This window comes from Salmo salar, chromosome ssa23 (genome assembly GCF_905237065.1).
Source record: "Salmo salar chromosome ssa23, Ssal_v3.1, whole genome shotgun sequence".
Taxonomy (NCBI): Eukaryota; Metazoa; Chordata; class Actinopteri; order Salmoniformes; family Salmonidae; genus Salmo; species Salmo salar.
The window spans coordinates 10,704,625-10,731,891 of NC_059464.1; the positions used below are offsets into that span (position 1 = coordinate 10,704,625).

At 42.2% G+C, this 27,267-nt stretch overlaps 1 protein-coding gene across 1 annotated transcript in view; it reads left to right on the top strand.

The window, feature by feature from the left end:
• The window catches only part of LOC106584045 (collagen alpha-1(XXIV) chain), a 187,550-nt gene that overhangs the window by 13,826 nt on the left and 146,457 nt on the right, over positions 1–27,267 (top strand). Inside the window, exons 2-3 of the mRNA XM_014168854.2 lie at positions 6,905–6,969; positions 19,544–20,922. Of these exons, the coding sequence (XP_014024329.2) occupies positions 6,905–6,969; positions 19,544–20,922 (1,444 nt within the window). The remainder of the gene's footprint in view (positions 1–6,904; positions 6,970–19,543; positions 20,923–27,267) is intronic.

A 27,267-nucleotide genomic window follows, 5' to 3' on the forward strand; every position in this document is an offset into this window, starting at 1 on the left:
CAGCGTGCATTGCACCCGGCCCGCCACAGGAGTCGCCAGTGCGCGATGAGACAAGGATATCCCTACCAGCCAAACCCTACCTGACCTGGGCTCGAACCCAGAATCTCTGGTGGCACAGCTAGCACTGCGATGCAGCCACCCGGGAGGCGCATTCCAACAGTCTTGACTGACTGTTAGGCTCTTAGCCTAACTAAAAACAATTAAAAAATATATTATATAGGCCCTAAAAAATGCTTAGTCATTTCTAACCTTCCCATAAGCCACCTTGGTTATCTACACACAGCCTTCCCTGTAGCTCAGTTGGTAGAGCATGGTTTTTGCGACACCAGGGTTGTGGGTTCGATTCCCACGGGGGGCCAGCACAGGGAAAAAAAAAGAAATGAAATGTACTGTAAGTCGCTCTGGATAAGAGCGTCTACTAAAATGTAAAATGGTGTTTTACCCCCAACCCGGCTTAGTTTCCCAGATGCCAGGAAGATGAGACAATGAGGCATTGTTCTAAACTCGTCCAGACTATCTCTATCTCGGATCACACACACCACATCTTGTCTATGGAATGCCAGCTTTTAGGTTTTTATCACCAAGTCATTGTCAGCTCAAGCTATCTCTAGTAAAACCATATGCCCAGATTAGCTGCAGGGTGCTAGAGTGGAGACCATAAAACACAGCATGAGCATGACAGAAATATCTTACTGTTTGTTAAGTAAATAATTGTTACATATCCATCAAACAAGGTGAATACATAATTTTTCTATCACAACTCTCAGACCTCCTCTTGATAATAAATCAAGCCTGAGCCAAGGCTAGACAAACTGGTTCATTAACTGATTGGCAGCTATTTAGGCAATTGAGAAATAGGTGCACTGCTTTGGTTAAACATGCCAAATCAAACTACTTCCTTAGCTCTATGGCAGACACAGTTAGTGATCCCTCTAAATTCTGGAAAACTGCTAATTCACTAAAGCGGGGTCTAAGCAAGTATTTTAGACTCCTACATCATTACTGGAGAAGTTTATATTTGTGATGCCTTCAATCAGCATTTTATCTGGGCTGGTTTCAAATTTGAAATAAATCGTGGTCCTACTGTTCTTCCCACATACAGCCTCCAGCTGCCTCGATGGATGGTCAGTCCACCTCACATGACTTGGGAAATGGTAGTCAGGGTTTATATTTTTGGAAACTCACAGAAACAGAAGTCCTAGCTGCCTTTATCAGCAATTTACACCAAGAAGTCATTGGGGGTGACAATTTGGACCCGTCTTTGCTTTAGTATGCAGCGCCCCTCATTGCTGGCTCAGTAACACAATTTTTTTATTTAACTTTAGTATCAGGAAATATTCCAAAAGTGTGGAAAGCAGCTTTTGTGCTGCAACTCAGTAAGGGCAGGGATAGTAGTGACCTCGATGATTATCGACCAATTTCCAGCCTCCCTTGTCTTGTGAAAATCCTATCAACTGTATCATTCAGAGGATTTTCTTCCTTTTTAGCATAATGCTAGATAATAAAGGACAACGAAAGAAGGGATTAACTCTTTATCTCGAGTGTAGCCTATGCACTGATTGACTGGTCTTATGGCTGACTGTTTCCCTATGTTGGATGTTTTCAGTTTGACATAAAGTGCCATCCACTTTGGTACTCAACAAGGCTTTATAGACTATAGCACTGGGTCAAGTCCCAGCATAAAACCCATTCACCTCTTTCCCCACTGAGCTACTGAGCACAGAGACATACCTTATACAGTGCAATTTATTTTTAATACATTTGCAAAAATGTCAACAAAAATCTGTTTTTGCTTTGTTTTTATGAGGTGTTGTGTTTAGATTGATGAGCAATTTAATCAATTTTAGAATAAGGCTATATTGTAACAAAATGTGGAAAAAGTCAAAAGGGCCGGAATACTTTCCAAATGCACTGTAGCTGCCAGTCATGTCCACAAGACTAGAGGATGGCATCTCAGGCCACAGGTCCATAAAATGCTTCCAGGTCAAAGGTCAATAGAACATTTACTGAAAAATGTGCTGTTGTTTTGCTGGCTCACATTTGCCTGATGACTCCCACTGAATTTTTCCGCTGCTCTATCGATCACTATATACTTCTGTCTGAATCGTTCGTGGTAACAAGAGGCATTGTACAAAACAATGTAATCAGCGATTGGATCGTCTGTAAACAATAAAAGTATCAAAGGCAATGACGAATTTTCGAACCGTTGCTTTACTCACGTGTGTTCTGGTTCTGGGCCAACCTATCGGTTTCTGGGACCAATCAGACGATCCGAATGTGTTCGCATTCTAGAACGGTCGGTTTAGGAGTCAAATCCAGACTCATTGCAGAGAATAAACAAACATTTGTGGGTGTGGTGTGGCGTTTGGCCCGGAGCAATGAGTCTATTTAGCCAGGCTTGGTTTAGATGGTTGAGTCTTGATTTGTTATGATGTGTTTAACAATAGACACTTTAGACAATGAAACTATCAAACTGACAGTCTACATTTGTCTGTGCTTTTGTGATTTGTCTGCAGGCTTTGGCGATTTGCTTTGTGTTGTTTTTCTACAGTAAGATTGTGATTTGTAAGGATCCAAATAGGCGTGGCACAATTACTGTATAACCATGTAAGCGGTGGTTATGGATGAAGACCATCAGGAAAATAAAATAACCGTCATAACTGTTTATTTGTTTTTAGAATTTTTTTATTTTTTTTATTTGGGAACGAACAGCTGACTGAAGTTGGGACTGCACGGCATTCATGCGGTCGAGTCCATTTCTGCGATAACATGGACTCAACGTGATAAAACTTTGTAGCTCCTTGCGGAAACAAGCAAGGTGTTCAAATCAAATACCAGTCCATGTGTTTAGCAGATGTTATTACGGGTGTAGTGAAATGCTTGTGTTTCTAGCTCTAACAGTGCAGTAATATCAAACAATTTCACAACAATATACACAAATGTAAAGGATTGGAATTAAGAATATGCAAATATTTGGGCGAGCATTTGCGCGAGCAGGATAGAATACAGTATATACATATGAGATGAGTAATGCAAAATATGTAAACATTATTAAAGTGACTAGTGTTCCATTATTGAAGTGGCCAGTGATTCCAAGTCTATGTATATAGGGCAGCAGCCTCTAAGGTGCTAGTGATGGCTATTTAACATCATTTAGCAGTCTGATGGCCTTGAGATAGAAGCTGTTCTTCAGTCTCACGGTCCCAGCTTTGATGCACCTGTACTGACCTCGCCTTCCGGATGATAGCGGGGTGAACAGGCAGTGGCTCAGGTGTTTGTTGTCCTTGATGATCTTTTTGGCCTTCCTATAACATTGGGTGCTGTAGGTGTCCTGTAGGGCAGGTAGTTTGCTCCTGGTGATGCATTGGGCAGACCACCCTCTGGAGAGCCCTGCGGTTGCGGGCGGTGCTGTTGCCGTACCAGGCGGTGATACAGCCCGACAGGATGCCCTCTATTGTGCATCTGTAAAAGTTTGTGAGGATTTTAGGTGCCAAGCCAAATTTCTTCAGACTCCTGAGGTTGAAGAGGCACTGTTGCACCTTCTTCACCACACTGTCTATGTGTGTGGACCATTTCAGTTTGTCATTGATGTGTACGCTGAGGAACTTCAAGCTTTCCACCTTCTCCACTGCTGTCCTGTCGATGTGGATAGGGGGGTGCTCCCTCTGCTGTTTCCTGAAGTCCACAATCAGCTCCTTTGTTTTGTTGACGTTGGATGAGATGTTATTTTCCTGGCACCAAACTCCCAGGGCCCTCACCTCCTCACTGTAGGCTGTGTCATCATTGTTGGTAATCAGGCCTACTACTGTTGTATGGCCACGCAGTCATAGGCGAACAGGGAGTACAGGAGGGGTCTGAGCACGCATCCTTTTGGGGCCCCAGTTTTGATTATCAGCAAAGTGGAGGTGTTTTTTCCTACCTTCACCACCTGGGGGCGGCCCATCAGGAAGTCCAGGACCCAGTTGCACAGGGCAGGGTTCAGACCCAGGGCCTCAAGCTTAATGATGAGCTTGGAGGGTACTATGGTGTTGAATGCTGAGCTATAGTCAATGAACAGCATTCTTACATAGGTATTCTTCTTGTCCAGGTGGGATAGGGCAGTGTGCTGTGCAATGGCGATTGCATCGTCTGTGGATCTATTGGGGCGGTAAGCAAATTGAAGTGGGTCTCTAGGGTGTCAGGTAAGGTAGAGGTGATATGATCCTTGACTAGTCTCTCAAAGCACTTCATGATGACGGAAGTGAGTGCTACGGGGCGATAGTCATTTAGTTCAGTTACCTTTGCTTTCTTGGGTACAGGAACAATGGTGGCCATCTTGAAGCATGTGGGGACAGCAGACTGACCATGACCATCACAGCCCTAGATCCAAAGCTTTAGCAGTTGTCATACCTTAGCAGTTGATACCAATGTATGATATGTTGTCAAAGACATTTGTGAAGTTGTACTAGAACCATTGGATTACCGTGTTTGCACTGTGGTTGAGTTCAGTGTAGCCTATAGGAGGGAACATGATGCCAGAGTTATGGAGGATCAACAGCTATGGATGGTTTGTTGCCACTAATTGATTATCTAAGGGGGCTGCCAATTAGCCACATAAACAATATCGCTCTAAATGTCGCTGCTAACTAAATCACATTCTGCCAGTTGTCATGAAACATTATTAAGTTAGGAAAATTGCCTCCCTTTATTTTCCTTATGCTGATTATAAACAAGAGCTAAGTGGATTTGGCCTTGTTTGCCAAGTGAAATGTACTGTGAATGGCTTCCACTCTGTGCTTCCCTTAGATTTCCCCTTCATTGAGCCATTGTAAGGAATCAAAGGGCTCTATTCAGTCTGTATCACTGAAGTGTTACAGATTGCGTGCTAGAAATATAAAGGTAATTTCCGATTGAGCCAACATATGCAATGTTTACAGTGAATGCAGTCTCTGAACATTGCCTTGTAATAGCTACTGTAAATTGGACAGTGCAGGTAGATTAACAAGAATGTAAGCTTTCTGCCCATATCAGATATGTCTGTGTCCTGTGAAATTTTCCTCATGCTAATCACATTAGCCTATGTTAGCTCAACTGTCCTGGGGGGCACCGATCCCATAGAGGTTAACAGCTTCTACCCCCAAAGCCATAAGACTGCAGAACAATTAATCAAATGGCCGCCTGTACTATTTACATTGACGACCCCCCCCCCGTAAGCATTTTACGGTAAGGTCTACACCTTTATTTGTCACATGCAATCTAAATGGCGCATGTGACAAATACGATTCGGTTTTTATTTGAACAGTAGTTAAGATGGGGAGAGGTCTGTCCATAATAAAGTGTTGCTCTGCCGTCTTAACAATGCTATAAACAGGGCATGTCCTACAGGTCCTAGTTTTGTGAAGAGGGACTTAGGAAAATTACAATTGTCCCAGAACAGGGCAGCACGGCTGGCCCTTAAATGTGCATGGAGAGCTAATATTAATAATATGCATGTAAATCTCTCTTGGCTCAAAGTAGAGAATAGATTGACTTCATCACTACTTGTATTGACATGTTGAATGCACCGATCTGTCTGTTTAAACTACTAGGACACAGCTCAGACACCCATGCATACCCCACACGACATGCCACCATAGGTCTCTTCACAGTCCCCAAGTCAAGAACAGACTATGGTGGGAGGTGCACAGTACTACATAGAGCCATGACTACATGGACACTATTTCACATCAAGTAACTCATGAAAGCAGTAAAATCAGATACATTTTTAAAAAACGGATAAAAATACACCTTATGGAACAGCAGGGACTGTGAAGAGACACACACAGGAACAGAAGCGCATACACACACATGATAACATATGCACTATACACACACATGCACATAGATTTTGTGATGTAGATATGTGGTGTGAGATTCATTGTAATGTTTTTAAGATTGTATATATCTACCTTAATTTTGCTGGACCCCAGGAAGAATGGGGATCCATAATAAATACAAATACAATTAAATTGCAATTACCAAAGTATTATGTAACATGCTAATAAAATGTTGCTCCAAAAGTAATGGCAGTTTTATTACACGAGCACAAGAACAGTATAATGTTAAGTGTTGACAATGCTAACGGTAACAAAACTGTAACGGTAACAAAATATGGCTATTAAGTGTTGAAAGGAAACTAAATATCTAAAAACTGCCTTCTGGAATCAACTACAGCCAAGGTAGGTGGGAAATCATGTTAGTTTCTATTCTGAATAAACTACCCCTTTAAATATGTTATAGTGTGTGATTGAAACCAGAACACTGGACAAAAGTTTGAAGTTGTTTTTTGCTAAGCATATCCAACTTTCTTGTTTGTTTGCAAATGGCTTTGAATTTCTCTGCAATATTTTCAGGTATGATAAAATGAATAGCAGCTTTCAACCTTTTCAGTGGCATGCTGAAAGAGTCATACAATAAATTTGCCCCCAAAAAAACAAACACTTTACACAAAGCATAATTGAAACTATAGTTACCCCAGGTCTTGTACTTTCCCTTAGTTTCTTTCCCACATTTTCTCCAGCCAAATAGTATCGGGACCCACGGTTCAGAGTATATCAGCTGTGACGGAACCATGATGTCCTCAGTGTCAGTTGCATAAAATGTTTAGTTTGTTGTTGATTTATGACTGACGGTCTGATTGCAGTGTGGACAGACACTGCTTCCCAGTGGCCGTAGTCTATAGGTCACAATCTGCAGTGCTGCTAACTATGATTAGATGTTTGGGTCGTAATGAAGACTCAGAGCGCAGTATCCATGCTGGATGGTTATCATCTTACTTGTCTCTTTAGGTATGATTTGCGACTCGGATCCATCGACTCAAAATCAAGGATGTCTCGTATTTGTTTCCCCATGTTCCTTTCCTTGACTGTGTCGTTTGTCCCTGTAGGAGAACCCTCCTTCTGCTCCTGTCAATATGCACATTGTCTGCAGAAGAAGACTACCGAGCACAAGGTAAGCAGCCTCCACCCCCATCTCAACTCCATCTCTACATTGTAACAGTCTACACCAAACCTATGTCTGCCCCGCATCCATTAGCCATTTCTGTTGCCATATTTGTCGTCTGTTGTGGATGAGAGAGTGACCTTATCTAGCTATAAAGGGATGTCACTTTACAAAAGCCTGGTTTACTATGGCCTGTTCTTTCCTCCAAATGGAAACAGTTTAGCCATTTAAAGTTTTGAGTGTTACAGGGGGCTTGTGTGGGTGTGATAGGCATGGGTCTTGGTTGGACCAAGTGACATTTCACTTGTTGGCACCAGGCAGTATCTGAGAGGGAGGGTGAATACTGACTCCTGGTTGTAGAGTTGGAGAATGCCAGTACTTCTAATTTGTTGTTGCCATTGCATTTACATTTACATTTATGTCATTTAGCAGACGCTCTTATCCAGAGCGACTTACAAATTGGTGCATTCACCTTACCATTGCTTTAGGGTTCAAACTTGCCCAGAGAATGATATTACGTCAAATAAGTGATTTATGACATTACGCTATCATCAAGGACAAGAAATCTTCTTTGTTATGTGTTATTATTGGTATGTAGAGCTACTCTCCTCTTCCCATTCTTTTTTTAAAACCCTTCTTTATATGCTCTTGGTCCTCAGGTCCTAGAATACAGGTAGAGACAGCCCAAATAGCCTCCATTTCTTCCTTCCACTGACTCTTTCACGTCTCTCGCTCTCTCAAAGGTTCCAAAAGATAAGACATTTCACATATCATATTATGTGCAAATAGTTAAAGTACAAAAGGGAAAATAAATGGACAAATATGGGTTGTATTTACAATGGAGTTTGTTCTTCACTGGTTGCCCTTTTCTTGTGGCAACAGGTCACAAATCTTGCTGCTGTGATGGCACGCTGTGGTATTTCACCCAATAGATATGGGAGTTTATCACAACTCCCATATTTCAAATTTTTTGTGGGTCTGTGTAATCTGAGGGAAATATGTGTCTCTAATATGGTCATACATTTGGCAGGAGTTTAGGAAGTGCAGCTCAGTTTCCTCATTTTGTGTGCAGTGTGTGCATAGCCTGTCTTTTCTTGATAGCCAGGTCTGCCTACGGTGGCCTTTCTCAATGTTAATTTGTAATAATTTTTTGTTGTCTCATGATTTGGTTGGGTCTAATTGTGTTGCTGTCCTGGGGCTTTGTGGGGTCTGTTTGTGTTTGTGAACAGAGCCCCAGGACCATCTTGTTTAGGGGACTTTTCTCCAGGCTCATCTCTCTGTAGGTGATGGCATTGTTATGAAAGGTTTGGGAATCGCTTACTTTTAGGTGGAGGAAGAATTGAATGGCTCTTTTCTGGATTTTGATCATTAGTGGGTATCGGCTTAATTCTGCTCTGCATGCATTATTTGGTTGAATACTGAGGATATTTTTGCAGAATTCTGCATGCAGTCTCAATTTGGTGTTTGTCCCATTTTGTAAATTCTTGGTTGGTGAGCGGAAGCCCAGACCTCACAACCATAAAGGGTAATGGGTTCTATAACTGATTCAAGTATTTTTAGCCAGATCCAAATTGGGATGTTGATTTGTATGTTCCTTTTGATGGCATAGAAGGCCTTTCTTGCCTTGTCTCGCAGATCGTTCACAGCTTTGTGGAAGTTACTTGTGTTTAGGCCGAGGTATGTATAGTTTTTTGTGTGCTCTAGGGCATGTATTCCCAAACTGGGGTACCCCCAGCGGTACGCGCAATGCCGTCGGGGGTACACCAAATAAAAATGTGATTCACATTTTTATAACTACATTTAATTGTAATTTTTATTTTTTATTCTTCACATTTTCAAACAGTCCATTTAGTAAGGCCCGCATCCATAGAGACACATACCAACTCTACTGGTAGTACTGCTGAAATACAGTTGAAGTCGGAGGTTTACATACACTTAGGTTGGAGTCATTAAAACTCATTTTTCAACCACTCCACAAATTTCTTGTTAACAAACTATAGTTTTGGCAAATTGGTTAGGACATCTACATTGTGAATAATCTTTCCAACAATTGTTTACAGACAGATTATCTCACTTATAATTCACTGTATCACAATTCCAGTGGGTCAGTAGTTTAAATATACTAAGTTCACTGTGCCTTTAAACAGCTTGGAAAATTCCAGCAAATTATGTCATGGCTTTAGATAGCTTCTGATAGGCTAATTGACATCATTTGAGGTGTACCTGTGGATGTATTTCAAGGCCTACCTTCAAACTCAATGCCTCTTTGCTTGATATCATGGGGAAATCATAAGAAATAAGCCAAGACTGTAGAGAGATTGTAGACTTTGTAGACCTCCACAGGTCTGGTTCATCCTTGGGAGCAATTTCCTAATGCCTGAAGGTACCAGGTTCATCTGTACAAACAATAGTACGCAAGTATAAACACCATGGGTGTAGCGGGGTGCGTAATTGGCGGCAGAGAAGTCAGGCGCAGGAGAGCAGAACTGGGTAACAACCGAAGATTTGTTAAGCAAAACCAATGGCATCCAGAACAACAAGATAAATGGGCACAAAAATAACCCATTGTGCGCTCACGGGGAACGTGCACAAGCACTACAATAAACAATCCCACACAAAGACATGGGGGGGAACAGAGGGTTAAACACAAAAGTAATTGAGGGAATTGGAACTAGATGTGAGGAAAAACAAGACAAAACACATGGAAAATGAATCGATGATGGCTAGAAGACTGGCGACACCGACCGCCAAGTGCCGCCCGAACAAGGAGAGGACCTGACTTCGGCGGACATCATGACGAAGGGACCACGCAGCCGTCATACCGCTCAGGAAAGAGACGCGTTCTGTCTCCTAGAGATGAACGTACTTAGGTGCGAAAAGTGCAAATCAATCCCAGAACAACAGCAAAGGACCCTGTGAAGATGCTGGAGGAAACAGGTACAGAACTATCTATATTCACAGTAAAACGAGTCCTATATCGACATAACCTGAAAGGCCGCTCAGCAAGGAAGAAAAAAGCCAGACTACGGTTTGCAACTGCACATGGGGACAAAGATCGTACCTTTTGAAGAAATGTCCTCTAGTCTGATGAAACAAAAACAGAACTGTTTGGCCATAATGACCATCGTTATGTTTGGAGTAAAAAGTGGGAGGCTTGCAAGCCGAAGAACACCATCCCAACCGTGAAGCACGGGGGTGGCAGCATTTTGTTGTTGAGGTGCTTTGCTGCAGGAGGGACTGGTGCACTTCACAAAATAGATGGCTTCATTAGGAAGGTAAATTATGTGGATATATTGAAGCAACATCTCAAGACATCAGGCAGGAAGTTAAAGCTTGGTCGCAAATGGATCTTCCAAATGGACAATGACCTCAAGCATACTTCCAAAATTGTGGCAAAAAGGCTAAAGGACAACAAAGTCAAGATATTGAAGTGGCCATCACAAAGCCCTGACCTCAATCCCATAGAAAATCTCTGGGCAGAACTGAAAAAGCGTGTGCAAGCAAGGAGGCCTACATACCTGACTCAGTTACACCAGCTCTGTCAGGAGGAATGGGACAAAATTCACCCAACTTATTGTGGGAAGCTTGTGGAAGGCTACACAAAATGTTTGACCCAAGTTAAACAATTTAAGGGCAATGCTACCAAATACTGATTGAGTGTATGTAAACTTCTGACCCACTGGGAATGTGATGAAATAAATAAAAGCTGAAATAAATAATTCTCTACTATTATTCTGACATTACACATTCTTAAAATAAAGTGGGGATCCTAACTGACCTAAGACAGGGAATTTTTACTTGGATTAAATGTCAGGAATTGTGAAAAACTGAGTTTACATGTATTTGGCTAAGGTGTATGTAAACTTCCGACTTCAACTGTAGATAATAAACAAAAGTGTTACATTTGCTCCTGCCACGCCCTCTACTGCTCATCCTGTGGTGTCTCCTTGACCTGCCGCCACTCCCCCAGTGCTCTCTCCCTCTCCCTGTGTGTGTGTGTGTGTGTGTGTGTGTGTGTGTGTGCAGAGACAGGTGCTGGAGTCAGAGCAGATCCCCACCAGCTGCAACCTGTTCCATAATCAAGACCTCTCAAATACTCAGTCCAGACTGCCAGATTGTAATTTCTGCTCACTAAGTCTACGTTTATAGTCGTTTGTTACTATTTAGATCCTGTCCCAACCCCTCTCGCTCCAGCCTCCGCACCTGGTTTCCTGCAACCCGCCCGAGCTTCCCCTGGCCTGCACTCCATCTTCCCTCTGTGTTTCAATACATACCTTGTTTAGGAGACATAGCAGTCTCCTTGTCTGAGTCTGCTCTTGGGTTTCCCTGTTCCACTCCGCGTAACAAAAAGTGAAATAAGCAATACAAAAAAATAACAGTAAACATTGCTGTGAGACGGAGTGAGAATGTAGTTGTACTCCCAGGTAAGGCCCTTGTTTCCAGTACCACTGAAGGCCACAATCTTTAGTCAGGCAGCTTGAAGATGTGTTGCCATCCAGGCCTATGTCACAGCATGCAGTGGCCTGATAGGGATATGACGACAAATACATTACGTACTTTTCCTCACCAAAGCCATATTAGCATTTACTGCACATGTTGCTAAACAATTCAACCATTTTGTTAGTGTCGCTGATAAATGGAAATTCACATGCTATATTCAGTTCATAAGCATTTACTAATACCTCTAAGGCAGTGTTTCCCAAACTTGATCCCCCCCATCGGTGCACATTTAGTTTTTTGCCCTAGCACTTCACAGCTAATTCAAATAACCAACTCATCAACAAGCATTGATTATTTGAATCAGCTGTGTAGTGCTAGGGCAAAACACTAAACGTGCACCGGGGCGGGGGAACCCTGCACTAGGACACAGGTATGCAACCCTGGTCTGGGAGTGCCACAGGCACGTCACGTTTTTTATTTAACCGACCTGGAAGACCAGGTGTGTTGAATTTAGGCAATCACTGAACTGATCAGTTGATCAGGGCTGTGTTCAGTACATAAAAACGTTATCGAACGTTCCATTGAACGGAAATGGTTTTGTACTGAATGACTAGTTGAAAAACAGGGAGGGGTTGTGGTTGCCTGCGGCACTCCAGGAACAGGGTTGCCTACTCCTGCTCTAGGGTCTTGTGGTGAAAGGACTGTTGTGCAAGGAATATGACAACAGCTTTCTTCCAGGGCCCATATTTACAAAGCGTCTCAGAGTAGGGCTAGTGATCTAGGATAACCTCCTCCTTGTAATTGTACGTGGTGTGAAGCTAGCTAGCTAACCTCTGTGTTGTCATAAGTGCATTGTTTGCTCTATAACCTGTTGATTCATATTCCTTGCGACCGTGATATATAGGCCAAAAGACAGAGACAATAAGAAGACACAGTGTCAGAATAAATTCACCCACACCTTTGTTTTATCACAAAACTAGATAGTAACCTCTGTCCAGTGAAGTACACAAAGCATATTGCATGTACAGTAACAGACAGTTACATGACCTAAAGCACGGTCAAGTAAGTTAATATTTCTGACATTTCCGGACCACTAAACAACTATTGATTTTGAACCAAGCAAGTCGTAAAGAAAACAGGAGCTGCCTCCACTGTTCCAGCACCATTTCAACTACAACATTTCAACATCATCAAGTCACATCTGCTTAGTCTAATACAGTGACAACTAAAAGATACCAAAACAATTTAGTCCAATCAACATAAGTTAAATATGATGTGGCTGTCCATGGTTCTGATGTTTGTGTGTGTGTGTGTGCGTTTGTGCAAGTAGAAAAACATGTTGACTCACCCTACTTGTAGAGAAACGGTAGTGCCATCCTCATCTGTCATGTTGACGAAACGGTCTATGACTCTGTCACATAGGTAAACGCTTTTACTTTTTGTTGTGCTAAGCTACCAGGCTAAAATGCTTGCTCGCTAGCCTAATTTCCTTTTATGGGAAACATTAGCTAGTTAACATTTATCCTTCTACAGTGAGGGGAAAAAAGTATTTGATCCCCTGCTGATTTTGTACGTTTGCCCACTGACAAAGAAATGATCAGTCTATAATTTTAATGGTAGGTTTATTTGAACAGTGAGAGACAGAATAACAACAACAAAAATCCAGAAAAACGCATGTCAAAAATGTTATAAAATGATTTGCATTTTAATGAGGGAAATAAGTATTTGATCCCTCTGCAAAACATGACTTAGTACTTGGTGGCAAAACCCTTGTTGGCAATCAGAGGTCAGACGTTTCTTGTAGTTGGCCACCAGGTTTGCACACATCTCAGGAGGGATTTTGTCCCACTCTTCTTTGCAGATCTTCTCCAAGTCATTAAGGTTTTGAGGCTGACGTTTGGCAACTCGAACCTTCAGCTCCCTCCACAGATTTTCTATGGGATTTAGGTCTGGAGACTGGCTAGGCCACTCCAGGACCTTAATGTGCTTCTTCTTGAGCCACTCCTTTGTTGCCTTGGCCGTGTGTTTTGGGTCACTGTCATGCTGGAATACCCATCCAAGACCCATTTTCAATGCCCTGGCTGAGGAAGGAGGTTCTCACCCAAGATTTGACGGTACATGGCCCCGTCCATTGTCCCTTTGATGCAGTGAAGTTGTCCTGTCCCCTTAGCAGAAAAACACCCCCAAAGCATAATGTTTCCACCCCCATGTTTGACAGTGGGGATGGTGTTCTTGGGGTCATAGGCAGCATTCCTCCTACTCCAAACATGGCGAGTTGATGCCAAAGAGCTCCATTTTGGTCTCATCTGACCACAACACTTTCACCCAGTTGTCCTCTGAATCATTCAGATGTTCATTGGCAAACTTTAGACGGGCATGTATATGTGCTTTCTTGAGCAGGGTGACCTTGCGGGCGCTGCAGGATTTCAGTCCTTCACGGCGTAGTGTGTTACCAATTGTTTTCTTGGTGACTATGGTCCCAGCTGCCTTGAGATCATTGACAAATCCTCCTGTGTAGTTCTGGGCTGATTCCTCACCATTCTCATGATCATTGCAACTCCACGAGGTGAGATCTTGCATGGAGCCCCAGGCCGAGGGAGATTGACAGTTCTTTTGTGTTTCTTCCATTTGCGAATAATCGCACCAACTGTTGTCACCTTCTCACCAAGCTGCTTGGCGATGGTCTTGTAGCCCATTCCAGCCTTGTGTAGGTCTACAATCTTGTCCCTGACATCCTTGGAGAGCTCTTTGGTCTTGGCCAATGTGGAGAGTTTGGAATCTGATTGATTGCTTCTGTGGACAGGTGTCTTTTATACAGGTAACAAGCTGAGATAAGAGTGTGCTCCTAATCTCAGCTCGTTACCTGTATAAAAGACACCTGGGAGCCAGAAATCTTTCTGATTGAGAGGGGGTCAAATACTTATTTCCCTCATTAAAATGGAAATTCATTTCTAACATTTTTGACATGTGTTTTTCAGATTTTTTTGTTGTTATTCTGTCTCTCACTGTTCAAATAAACCTACCATTTCAATTGTAGACTGATCATTTCTTTGTCAGTGGGCAAATGTACAAAATCAGCAGGGGATCAAATACTTTTTCCCCTCACTGTACATCTAGCTACATATTGAACTTCCATCCCCTCAGGCCCTGGGGCACAACGATGTATGAATTAATGGTTGGATCAGAATTGCCGTTATAATCATTGGCCAGTACGGAGAATTAATAAGTAAAACCACAAGTCCAAATCCCTGTCGCCATCAATGGCTAATTTAGGAACAGGCCAATTTTAGCTAGCTGGCTAACTAGCCAGTAGAGGACAACAACACAACCAGATGCAACATTTCAAGTTTTTCTGTCAATGATGTTTACTCTCAATGGAATTTGATAAGGAGTGACACCAAAATGCATGCTGACTTTCCTTGACATTTATTTTTTTGGTGCGCCAGGACCATTCACAGTTGAGTTCGCTCAGTTTAGCTCAATGCTAATTTTGTATACTTTTTTTGTCAAGGGAGGCCAGATGCTCGCTGGCTTCCCCTGCCTTCAATGCTAAGGGCGGCAACAGTGTCATACTTGTTTGGACCAGACAGCATCAGATAGATGGCCTACACGTAGAGAAACAGAGTGGCACTGTTTCGCTCACTCAGATGCTTTCTCCTGTGAGATACATTCAGCCTCGTACGAATTGAAGGAAAATTATATGAAGCACAGTGAGACGAAAGATAAAATATTTTATGTATTTTTTGTTGTTTTTTTAACCTTTTTTGGGGAGGCTTCTCTTGGCATCTATGAATACACGCCACTGTAGCGAAGGTGACCTCTGTTGGTGGGGGTAAGCTAACGTTAGCTAGCTTTCCCCAAGCAGTTTGAAGACAGCTGGCTAGTTAATGGCATTTTAATCAACTTTATCGATCAATGAATAGCTAGCAAATATATTTGTTCACAACAACCTCTCCCTCAACGTGATCAAGACAAATGAGATGATTGTGGACTACAGGAAAAGGAGGACCGAGCATGCCCCCATTCTCATCGACGAGGCTGTAGTGGAACAGGTTGAGAGCTTCAAGTTCCTTGGTGTCCACATCACCAACAAACTATCATGGTCGAAACACACTAGGACAGTTGTAAAGAGGGCATGACAAGCCTATTCCCCCTCAGGAGACTGAAAAGATTTGGCATGGGTCCTCAGATCCTCAAAAGGTTCTACAGCTGCATCATCAAGAGCATCCTGACTGGTTGCATCACTGCCTGGTATGGCAACTGCTCGGGCTCAACCGGAAGGCACTACAGAGGGTAGTGCGTACGGCCCAGTACATCACCGGGGCCAAACTTCCTGCCATCCAGGACCTCTATATCAGGGGGTGTCAGAGGAAGGCCCTAAAAATTGTCAGAATCTAGCCCACCCTAGTTAAAGACTGTTTCTCTCTGTTACCGCATGGCAAGCGGTACCGGAGCACGAAGTTGAGGTCCAAAAGGCTTCTTAACAGCTTCTACCCCAAGCCATAAGACTCCTGAACAGCTAATCAAAGGGCTACCCAGACCCCACTTTTACGCTGCTGCTACTCTCTGTTTATAATCTATGCATAGTCACTTAAACTCTTCCTACATGTACATATTACCTCAATTACCTCAACTAACCAGTGCCACCGCACATTGACTCTGTTCCGGTACCTCCTATATATAGCCTCACTTGTTATTTTACTGCTGCTGTTGAATTATTTGTTACTTTTATTTTCTATTTTCTATATTTTACTTATCTATTTTTTACTTAACACTTATTTGTATTAAGTTCTTAAAGCATTGTTGGTTAAGGGCTTGTAAGTAAGCACAGTTGTATTCGGTGAATTTGACAAATACAATATGATTTGATTTGAACTATGTGTTCCTTGTAGCAGCTAGTCGACCTAAGTCTTTGATGCATGCCTCCACACGAAAAAAGCCATAAATCAGTAGATACGTCATTTTCAACAGTGACCAGCACTGTATGTGAAGCTAGCCACAATAAAGATTAGCCATAATAGTGGAATTTGCGGTTCACCTTCAAAATAAAGGTCCCACATTGAAACGGATACAAATAGTGTAATCATGTCATATTTGCACTAGATGATGCTTGACAAGTTTGGAATGTTGTTATATAAATTCAACAAAAGAAATCATTTGTTAATTTGACAAAGGAAAAATTAGTTTAAATCGCACTGTGTATGTATTAGACTTCATAATTGCATTGGGGGCATACATATATTTCACAGTATAGCCTTGCCTATGGATTGTGGATCAATGAAATGGGGTATCAGCCGATTCAGTGACACCCACAGAACACAACTGTGAAGAGTTTACACACATATTATCATAGCAGCTCTTATTGGAGGACTTTGACTGTGGGAAATCGCCTCCTCAGTCAGTCTATTGTGCGTGTTAGACATTCATATTGCAATGTACATTCTTACCTATGGGTCCATGAAATGGGGTATCAGCCTACTCAGTGACATCCACAGAAGAGTTCACATCAGCTTTTCCCAAACTTGGTCCTGGGGACCCTAAGGGGTGCACGTTTAGTTTTTTGCCTGAGCAATAAATAGCTGATTCAAATAATCAAAGCTTGATGATGAGTTCGTTATTTGAATCAGCTGTGTAGTGCTAGGGCAAAAAACAAAATGTGCACCCCCCTGAGGTCCCCAGGACTGAATTTAGAAAACACTGGTTAACACATATATTAACGTCATAGCTCTTATTGCAGGACTTGTGAAACGAGCCACATTAGCTCACCAGTGAAACTACTATGTGTATCGAACATTCATATTCCAATGTACAGCCTTACCCATGGATCTTGGGTCCATGAAATGTGGTATCAGCCTACTCGGTGACATCCAAAGAATACAACTGTGAAGAGTTTACACATAATAACATCATAGCTCTTATTGCAGGACTTGACTGTTGGAAATCACTTCACTATTCAGCCTATTGACTGGTGAGCTAATGTTGCTCATTAAACGGCATTTTTCGAAATACGTACAATCTTATGCCGTTTACAGTTCAGGCATAGATCTATTTCCAAAGATAATGGTCTCCAATGTCACTCTGTTTGAATCTCCATTTTAGAGTATTCTATGATCGCTGAATCCATAATGCTTTTTGCTAAGTGTTTCCATGTGACTGTTTTAATGATACAAATTGGACAAAGGTAAATGTCAGCAACCATATGTTACCCCTTCCTCCCCAAATTTCTGCTGTTAACATTTATACTACGCTTTTCTAAATAAGTTATCACCTGTTCCATTTGACCTGTTACCAAGATGAAAGGTCGCAAGGTCGTATATGTGCAAGTCGTTCTAAAATAGCTGTGTTACCGCTTTGATGTCTGATTATTTACCAGTCTCCGTTCTTTTTACTGTGGTGAGTGTGGGTTTTGCATGCCCCCAAAGAAGCTATATCCTTTGCCATATATCTTATGCGTGCGCGCATGCAAACTGCTGGTGAAGTTCTCTTCACTCCTGTTCTGCCAAATCAATAAACAGTCTTTGAAAAGCTCCCTGAGCAGCTCAATGAACTTGGGGGTATGAGCTGTTTCAAAGGAAACTAGTGTTTCTGGATTAGCAATGAAAATACCTTCCACTGCTCTTTCTCCTCCAACTCCTCCTCCTCCTCCCTCCTACCCCTCCTCCTTCTTCTCCTCTCCTACTCTTCCCGGGATCTCCCCACTGACATTCTCCTATTTCCTGGATTCCACTGAGCGTCCACATCAGTCTGCCAGTTTGCCCTCCCTCCCTCCCTGCCTCCCTCCTCAATTTAAGCAGGTCTGACATGTAGTTTGAGGAATCACCTGGGAGAGAGGGAAATTCATGACTCAGCAGGAGAGAAGATCATGAATCTGTGGTGGCAGATTGATTCAAACAGGCCGTTTGAAACACACACACACATACTGTACTGTACCATCTCTCTCTCTCTATAGTCTCCTGTCTGGAGATGATTGTTGACTACAGGAATAAGAGGACCGAGCACGCCCCCATTCTGCTGCAGTGGAGTAGGTTGAGAACTTCAAGTTCCTTGGTGTCCACATCACCAACAAACTAACATGGTCCAAGCACACCAAGACAGTCGTGAAAAGATTGACTGAAAAGATTTGGCAGGGGTCCTGAGATCCTCAAAAGGTTCTACAGCAGCACCATTGAGAGCATCCTGACTGGTTGCATCACTGCCTGGTATGGCAACTGCTCGGCCTCCGACCGCAAGGCACTACAGAGGGTAGTGCGAACGGCCCAGTACATTACTGGGGCCAAGCTTCCTGCCATCCAAGACCTCTATACCAGCTGGTGTCAGAGGAAGGCCCTAAAAATTGTCAAAGACTCCAGCCACCCTATTCATAGACTGTTCTCTCTGCTACTGCAAGGCAAGCGGTACCGGAGCGCCAAGTCTAGGTACAAAAGGCTTCTACACAGATTCTATCCTCAAGCATGAGACTCCTGAACATCTAGTCAAATGGCATCCACACCACTGCCATTCTCTGTTGTCATCTATGTATAGTCACTTTAATACGTCTACCTACATGTATATACTACCTCAACTAACCGGTGCCCCCGCACATTGATTCTGTACCGGCACCCCCCTTTATAAATTGTTATATTTTACTGCTGCTCTTTAATTACTTGTTACTTTTATCTCTTATTTTTATCTGTATTTTTTTTTAAACTGCACTGTTGGTTAGGGGCTTGTAAGTAAGCATTTAACTGTAAGGTCTACACCTCTTGTATTCAGCACATGTGACTAATAAAATTGGATTTGATTTGGAACCCAGCTGCATGGCTCACTTGCCTGGCTGTCTGAGGAGGATTAGGTAATCTGTGATGTCAGTGCGGCCGAGCCTTGATCAGACCTTCCACCTATATATTCACTTCATGTTCCTCTTCTACTTGCTTTCCTTTCTTTTTTTCCCATCATTTTCTTTCTTCTTCTTCTATCTCCTTTCGTACCTCCTTTTGCCCTAGCATTTGTATATACAGTACATTGAGCAATCCCCTACTACCACCATGTTTCACTGGAGGTAGTAATGATGTTGATGTCCTCTTCCTATCACTGTTTGTAAGATTTTAAGATGTTGCACAGGTCTGACTGTCTAACTTACCGCTCTCCCCTCTCTCCTCCACAGGTGTCGATATCCTCCATCAGCTGGGCCTCACCGGCAGCAGAGAGACTCTCTCCTCTGGGATCAGCTCGCCCTCTCCTCCATCCTCATCCCCAAGAGCCGGGGTCCTACTCAGCCTGGATGCCCACATTGAAGCCCCCACAGGGAGCCTGTTCCCGCCGGAGCTCAGTGAGGAGTTTTCTGTTGTGGTGAGCCTGAGCTCCTGGCGAGCGAACAATGCTTTCCTTTTCAGCGTGCGTGACAGCAGGAACAAGCTGCAGTTTGGTATCCAGCTGCTGCCCGGGAAGGTGGTCGTGTACACTGCCGAGAAGACCTCCGTCTACTTCACCTATGACGTGCACGACGGGCGTCAGCACTCTTTCTCTGTGGGCGTGAGGCCACGCTCTGTGTCGTTCCATGCGGACTGCGGAGCGGTGCAGCAGAGAGAGCAGACGCTGACCCGGTCACAAACGCTGGGGTCAGGATCCGGAGGCCTGCTCACCTTAGGAAGGATGAACTCTAAAGCAGCCCAATTCCAGGGCCTCATATGCCAGCTGGATATCTACCCCCTGGCCCAGGCTGCTGCGCGCTACTGCGACTACCTTAAAAGACAATGCCGGCTGGCCGACACTTTCCGATGGCCCCCCGGCTCGGATATGGAGGTTTCCAGCTCCCTGGCTTTCTCTCCTATTCCTCTTTCTCTGGAGTCCCAGATGGTGGTGCCCCCCTTGTTGGCTGTAGACTCCCACACCCAGCAGACCTCCACCCCGGCCGGATCAGCCCCCACCCCCTCTCTGGAGGGGTCCGGGACAATGTATTTAAGCCCCTTAGAGCAGCTTCACCTGGGGGTCAGGATCCAGACCCAGAGCTCTCTGCTAGAGCACCTCAACTCCATCCATACCCCCGTCACTGCTGGCCACAACAGCCTGTCCTCAGGCACCCTCAGTGGGCTGGAGGCCCTGGGAATCACCCGCAGAAGTACCACCCCCAGTTCCAGATCCAGCCCAACAAGGCGCTCAACCAGGCAGTCTCCCCAGTCTGAGAACGACATGGAGGAGAGGAGCCCCAGGAGGCCCCAACCGTTCACCACAGACACCCCAGGTATAAAATCTCCTGTTAAGCAAACTCACTTAAAGGATGGCCAGAGGAACAGCTCCAGCTCCAGGCCTTGGGACTCTAACACCCAGCTCCAGCCCACTGACCACCTCCTGGACACCCAGTTCAGACCCAATGGCACCACCCTGTACCGGGAGAACCAGGTGGAAACCTCAGAGGAGCATGACCAGGAAGAGGCCTACGATGTGGACATGGGAGGCTACGACTATGGATATGAGGATCCAGACTACTTCTACGGAGACTATGACGGAGCTTTCCCCGGACCCAAAGGAGAACCAGGTCCTCCGGTAAGTGTTTGCAATACATAAATAGATTGAGAGAATGTTGAAAACATTTCTTTAAAGTGTGTTTCCCGCAAGTCAGAGCAGAGGTGTGCATGAGCAATGGGGAACAATTAGCAATTAAGCCTCATTTATGGCGATTATGCATTGAGTGTTCTGTTGGCCCTCTTTCTCAAACACATTCAATAAAGCAAAAAAATAAAAATAATAATAATAATTTGGCAGGGCTTTGTATTGATTTAGAGGCAAGGTGATGGTGTCGAAGCTCTTTTTTTCATGTATCAACAGGTGGTTAAAATAACATGTCATTCCTCTTGAAATACTGCCAGTGACTCGTCCTCACTCTTGTGAGAGTGGGGAGGGGTGTAATTTATAACTGAGGGTTGCTCCTATAGCCTACCGACAAAAGAGCATCCAACAGGCTGACATCAGCTAGCTAGCTGTAGAGGTATTTTTTCTTCTCTTAATTGACAACAAGACTGTACCATTCTGTCATATCGGTGACGCTGATCTAATGCTTATGGCCCCATGGCAGCCTCAGAGGAACACAGCTGATTGAGGTGTTTCCAAGTCAGTGGTGTTGCTGCTCAACCTTTCTCCTCAAGGACTTAAAGCCACAATCTGTCATTTATTTGATAATTGAAAAGCAGTAACTATAATTATTGCAGATTGTACCTTTACCGAGAGTAAGTCCGAGCCTAACTTCTGTTTCTCTAATTCAACTCCATGAGCCTAGTGCTGGTAGACATATGTTTTGGAGGCCAACCAAACCTGGTTACCAGGAGGTAATAAGTCAAGGAGTCAGATATTGACTTGCTTTTCCTTCCTCCTTGACTGAAAATGCAGCCATTTTTTTAGCAATACTCTCTGACAGGCTCCATATTTAGGATGTAGGGTCAGCGCAAAGACAATGGGTCAGTGTGTGATTGTGATGTCACCACATCCCATCCTGCACTCAGCGCTCCAGATTGAGAATATGGCTATGTTCCGTTCAGCGTTCTCCTGTGCTCCATACTCTCCCATGTTCAGTGCTCCCTGCTCCGTGCTTCATTTGCCTGCTCTGGAGTATGGAAGTACAGTGAATGGAACACCGAAAGTATCTCATCCTCAGATAGGCTTTGGCTTTGGCTCTGGCTCCAGATAGTCAGTATAGTAGCATATATTAAACACAGGTGATGTATATGAATAACCCTTTAAACCCTTTATTTTACAGCCCATTATTTAGCAGATACCTAGCTAGCACATAATGTTCTAAGAACCATATGTTTCTTAGAGCTTGGTGAGCACGTGGTTGTCCTATGGTTATTTTGTATACAACCTTCCCACAACTTTCTGGGAATGGTGCAGGATAGATGTTTGGCTTTGGAACATTCTCAGCACATTTACAGAACTTGACAAAAAAAATCGTATTTTTTTGGAATGTCATTACTTTAATAGAACGTTTCCTAAAAGTTCAAACATGGAAACATTTAATTGCAATTTTGGTAATGTTCTAAGAATGTTCTCCAATGGGTTTGACACTTGGAATGTTTTGAAATTGTTCCAAAAACATTAAGAAACAATGTTGTTCTGTGGGAATTTCAGTACTTCAACATAATGTTTCCTACAGGTTTCCTCATGGTTCTATTTAAAGTCATGTTCTCAAAATGTTCTCAGTATGTTAAGAAACAACTTTCTTCTGTAGGAATTTAAGTACTTCTACAGAACATTACACACAAGTTCCCATGTGGATCTATTTAATGTCATATTGTTACTACATTCTGGGAAAGTTCTCAAAAATGGTGTGACTTAAGAGATGTTTTCCGAACATTCAGATAATGTATGGTTCTCTTTTATGTCAGTTCTTGGCAATATTCTGTGAATTTTTTTTTTTTATTGTACACATTAACATCAATAAGCTCAATTACGTTCTCAGAAAATGAAGAAAACTTTCCATAAAAAAACAATAAAAAATTTATACGTTCTAAGAATGTTATTTAAAAACGTACATTCCGCTATAAGCATCAACAAAACTTTGTATACCCTATCTTGTTAAGTGTGTTCAGGTGTGTTGGCCGTGCTCGCTAATTGGCCGCAGCTGATCCTAATGAGTTCTTGTTCCCTTTGAAATGGGGTCTGTTTGAATAAAACAAATGAACAGCTTTGTCTGCATAAAAAATCCTGGTGGTGCAGTGGATTTATTCCATGGATAGAGAACAGAAGATCAAATGTTTGAATCTCACTGATGCCATGTCAAGATAAAAAATAAATGTATTTTTCTGATTAATGCCTACAGAAATTAATTTACATGTGTCATATCTGTGCTTTAAGTTCCAAAAAGTTAATCCAAAATCAGCTAATAGTGTTATTAAAAGTCTTATTGAAGCATTCAGTAAAAGTTTTAAGGAAGTAATTCAAAAACCTCCAAATAACCTATAAATGTCTGTTCTCAGAGCGTTAATAAAATCTCCAAAGAAAACGTTCAAGGAACCAGAGATTTTTTTCTCTTCGTTTTACTGGTCAGGAAACGTATGGCTTTGTTTCTACAACCAACTTCCAATGAACCATATTTGCTAACTGGGTAGTTACTTTGAAATAACAAAAATTGCAATTACCTACTACTTGGTGCATTAACATTTTTCTATTTTGATTGAGCATCGTTGAGATTTGAGATCCAGTTTCACTCAATGCTGGGACGTGAGAAGAATGTTTGGGGGAGTTCACCCCAGCTGTACAGACACTTCAAATGCACTTTAAGAGGGAGGAAGTACAGATTACTCAATCGTCACCTTCATGATTCACATCCTCTTTCTGAAATACCTTTCACTGCTGGTACTATTAGTGCTACCTAGCCTCGTTCAACCATGCTGAACAATAGTGAGTGCAGCGTTAAGTCTGGTTTATCCAGGCTAAGTGTTACCTATAGTAGACAGCAAATTAACAGATATAGTATGGAAAATACTGTACCATAAATACAGTTTTAAGGTTTTGTTGGGCCCAACACGCAGTCAGCAGCACAGCTGTCATGCTGCTAATATTATCAACAGATCTTTGTTTTTTTTTGCGTGAAGAAGCCTCATGGTCTCAATTGGCCCTGTTGTTATGGTGAAGAGAAGGCGGTAGTAGTGTAATCACTGTTTCCATCACTGTGTGTGTTGGAGTGTGGCTCCATGAGCAAGCAGCTGTTTCTGTCACTGAGACATTCTGTCTTTGTCCCTCTGATATAGACGGAGAGGAATAGAATGTGCAGGACTTCCCCATAACTGCTCGCACGCACACATACAGTTGAAGTCGGAAGTTTACATACACCTTATCCAAATACATTTAAACTCAGTTTTTCACAATTCCTGACATTTAATCCCAATAGAATTTCCCTGTTTTAGGTCAGTTATGATCACCACTTTATTTTAAGAATGTGAAATGTCAGAATAATAGTAGAGAAAAGGATTTATTTCAGCTTTTAATTCTTTCATCACTTTCCCAGTGGGTCATAAATTTACATACACTCAATTAGTATTCGGTAGCATTGCATTTAAATTGCTTACGTTGGGTCAAACGTTTCACGTAGCCTTCCACAAGCTTCCCACAATAAGTTGGATGAATTTTGGCCCATCCCTCCTGACAGAGCTGGAGTAACTGAGTCAGGTTTGTAGGCCTCCTTGCTCGCACACGCTTTTTCAGTTCTGCCCACAAATTTTCTATAGGATTGAGGTCAGGGCTTTGTGATGGCCACTCCAATACCTTGACTTTGTTGTCCTTAAGCCATTTTGCCACAACTTTGGAAGTATGCTTGGGGTCATTACCCATTGGGAAGACCCATTTGCAACCAAGCTTTAATGATGTCTTGAGATGTTGATTCAATATATCCACATAATTTTCTTTCCTCGTGATGCCACCTATTTTGTGAAGTGCACCAGTCCCTCCTGCAGCAAAGCACCCGCACAATATGATGCTGACATCCCTGTGCTTCACGGTTGGGATTGTGTTCTTCGGCTTGCAAGCATCCCCCTTTTTCCTCCAAACATAACGATGGTTATTATGGCCAAACAGTTCTATTTTTGTTTCATCAGACCAGAGGACATTTCTCCAAAAAGTACGATCTTTGTCCCCATGTGCAGTTGCAAACCGTAGTCTGGCTTTTTTTATGGCAGTTTTGGAGCAGTGGATTCTTCCTTGCTGAGCGGCCTTTCAGGTTATGTCGATATAGGACACGTTTTACTGTGGATATAGATCCTTTTATACCTGTTTCCTCCAGCATCTTCACAAGGTCCTTTGCTGTTCTGGGATTGATTTGCACTTTTCGTACCAAAGTACGTTCATCTCTAGGAGACAGAACACATCTCATTCCTGAGCGGAATGACGGCTTCGTGGTCCCATGGTGTTTATACTTGCTTACTATTGTTTGTACAGATGAACGTGGTACCTTCAGGTGTTTGTAAATTGCTCCCAAGGATGAACCAGACTTGTGGAGGTCTACCATTTTTTTCTGAGGTCTTGGCTGATTTCTTTAGATTTTCCCATGATGTCAAGCAAAGAGGCACAAAGAGTTTGAAGGTAGGCCTTGAAATACATCCACAGGTACACCTCCAATTGACTCAAATGATGTCAATAAGCCTATCAGAAGCTTCTAAAGCCATGACATCATTTTCTGGAATTTTCCAAACTGTTTAAAAGCAGAGTCAACTTAGTGTATGCAAACTTCTGACCCACTGGAATTGTGATACAGTGAATTATAAGTGAAATAATGTCTCTGTAAACAATTGTTGGAAAAATGACTTGTGTCATGCACAAGTAGATGTCCTAACTGACTTGCAAAAACTATAATTTGTTAACAAGAAATTTGGGGAGTGGTTGAAAAACAAGTTTTAATGTCTCCAACCTAAGTGTATGTAAACTTCCGACTTCAACTGTACATGCACATACAGACAAATAAACACACCTTTTTTGTATCCCTTTATTTATTATTTTGTATCATTCCATAATAGTTTTTCCACGACTGTCTGTGTGTATTATGTCCTGACCGTCATACTATTTCATGCTGCTGTTTAGCAGCTTGCTACATTGTGAACACAGTGTCATGGGAGTGTGATTCCTCAAAAAACAAGGTTTTAGATTTTCACGACATTTATCCATAGAAGGATCCTTTGAAGGAAAGTGTTTTGACATATTTTTGAAATTTTGAGTTGGAATATTTGTGATATTTTGTTTTGTCTTTAGGAGTTACAAGGCAAGAATGAGTGTCACATGATGCTTTACCGCTTGCTCTGTAATATTAGTGGTATTTTGATTTCAATAACACTTTTCTTACCTTAATATATGAATCTTGGAAAATATTAACATGAATATTGAAAATGTACCCTTTTTGATTAGGAAAAGTTTTTGATATATTGTTAAACATAAAATACTCTACGGGAATATCAAAGTTCCAGACTGGAATCTGTGCAACTTTTAGATCCAATTTGTAAGCATTACTAACAGAGTGAATGTGAAAATGGTTCAAAATGGTCACCGTTTGCTGTTGATTTGCAGGGTGTGGAATGATACAAGTAAAGGGAGGACTGTGATTGGTTACGCTGCCAACTATGCCACTTTCTATGTATGAAATGGGTAGTAACTTTAAAACTAGCAGAGATCCCACTCTGAAACTTTATGTTAACAATATATACAAATATTTGCCAAATACATTCTTTCTTTTTGTATATAGTCATGTTTATATTTTCAATATTGTGTGTATCAATGTGTCCTAATAGCAGAGGCTGGTGCTCTTGCCTTAGTTGAATTTTAACTTTCAGATTTTTATAATTTTACAATTAACCATGTGACAATGATTTGAGAAATGAAAACGTAATAATTGAAATTAAAATGTGCCTATATATCATGACTTTCACTCAGATAGGTAGAAATGGTAGGATAAATTGTAAGCTTCCCCAAACTTGAAACTTACGAGCTGCTTATGGTCTTTACTATAACACCCATTAATGTTGTAAATGACTATTGTAGTTAGAAATGGCAGATTCTTTTATAGAATATCTACATAGGCATACAGAAGCCCATTATCAGCAACCATAGCTCCCGTGTTCCAATGGCACGTTGTGTTAGCTAATCCAAGTTTATAATTTTAAAAGGCTAATTGATCATTAGAAAACCATTTTGCAATTATGTTAGCACAGCTGAAAACAGTTGTCTTGATTAAAGAAGCAATACAACTGTCCTTCTTTAGACTAGTTGAGTATCTGGAGCATCAGCATTTGTGGGTTCGATTACAGGCTCAAAATGACCAGAAACAAAGAACTTTCTTCTGAAACTCATCAGTCTATTCTTGTTCTGAGAAATTAAGGCTATTCCATGTGAGAAATTGCCAAGAAACTAAAG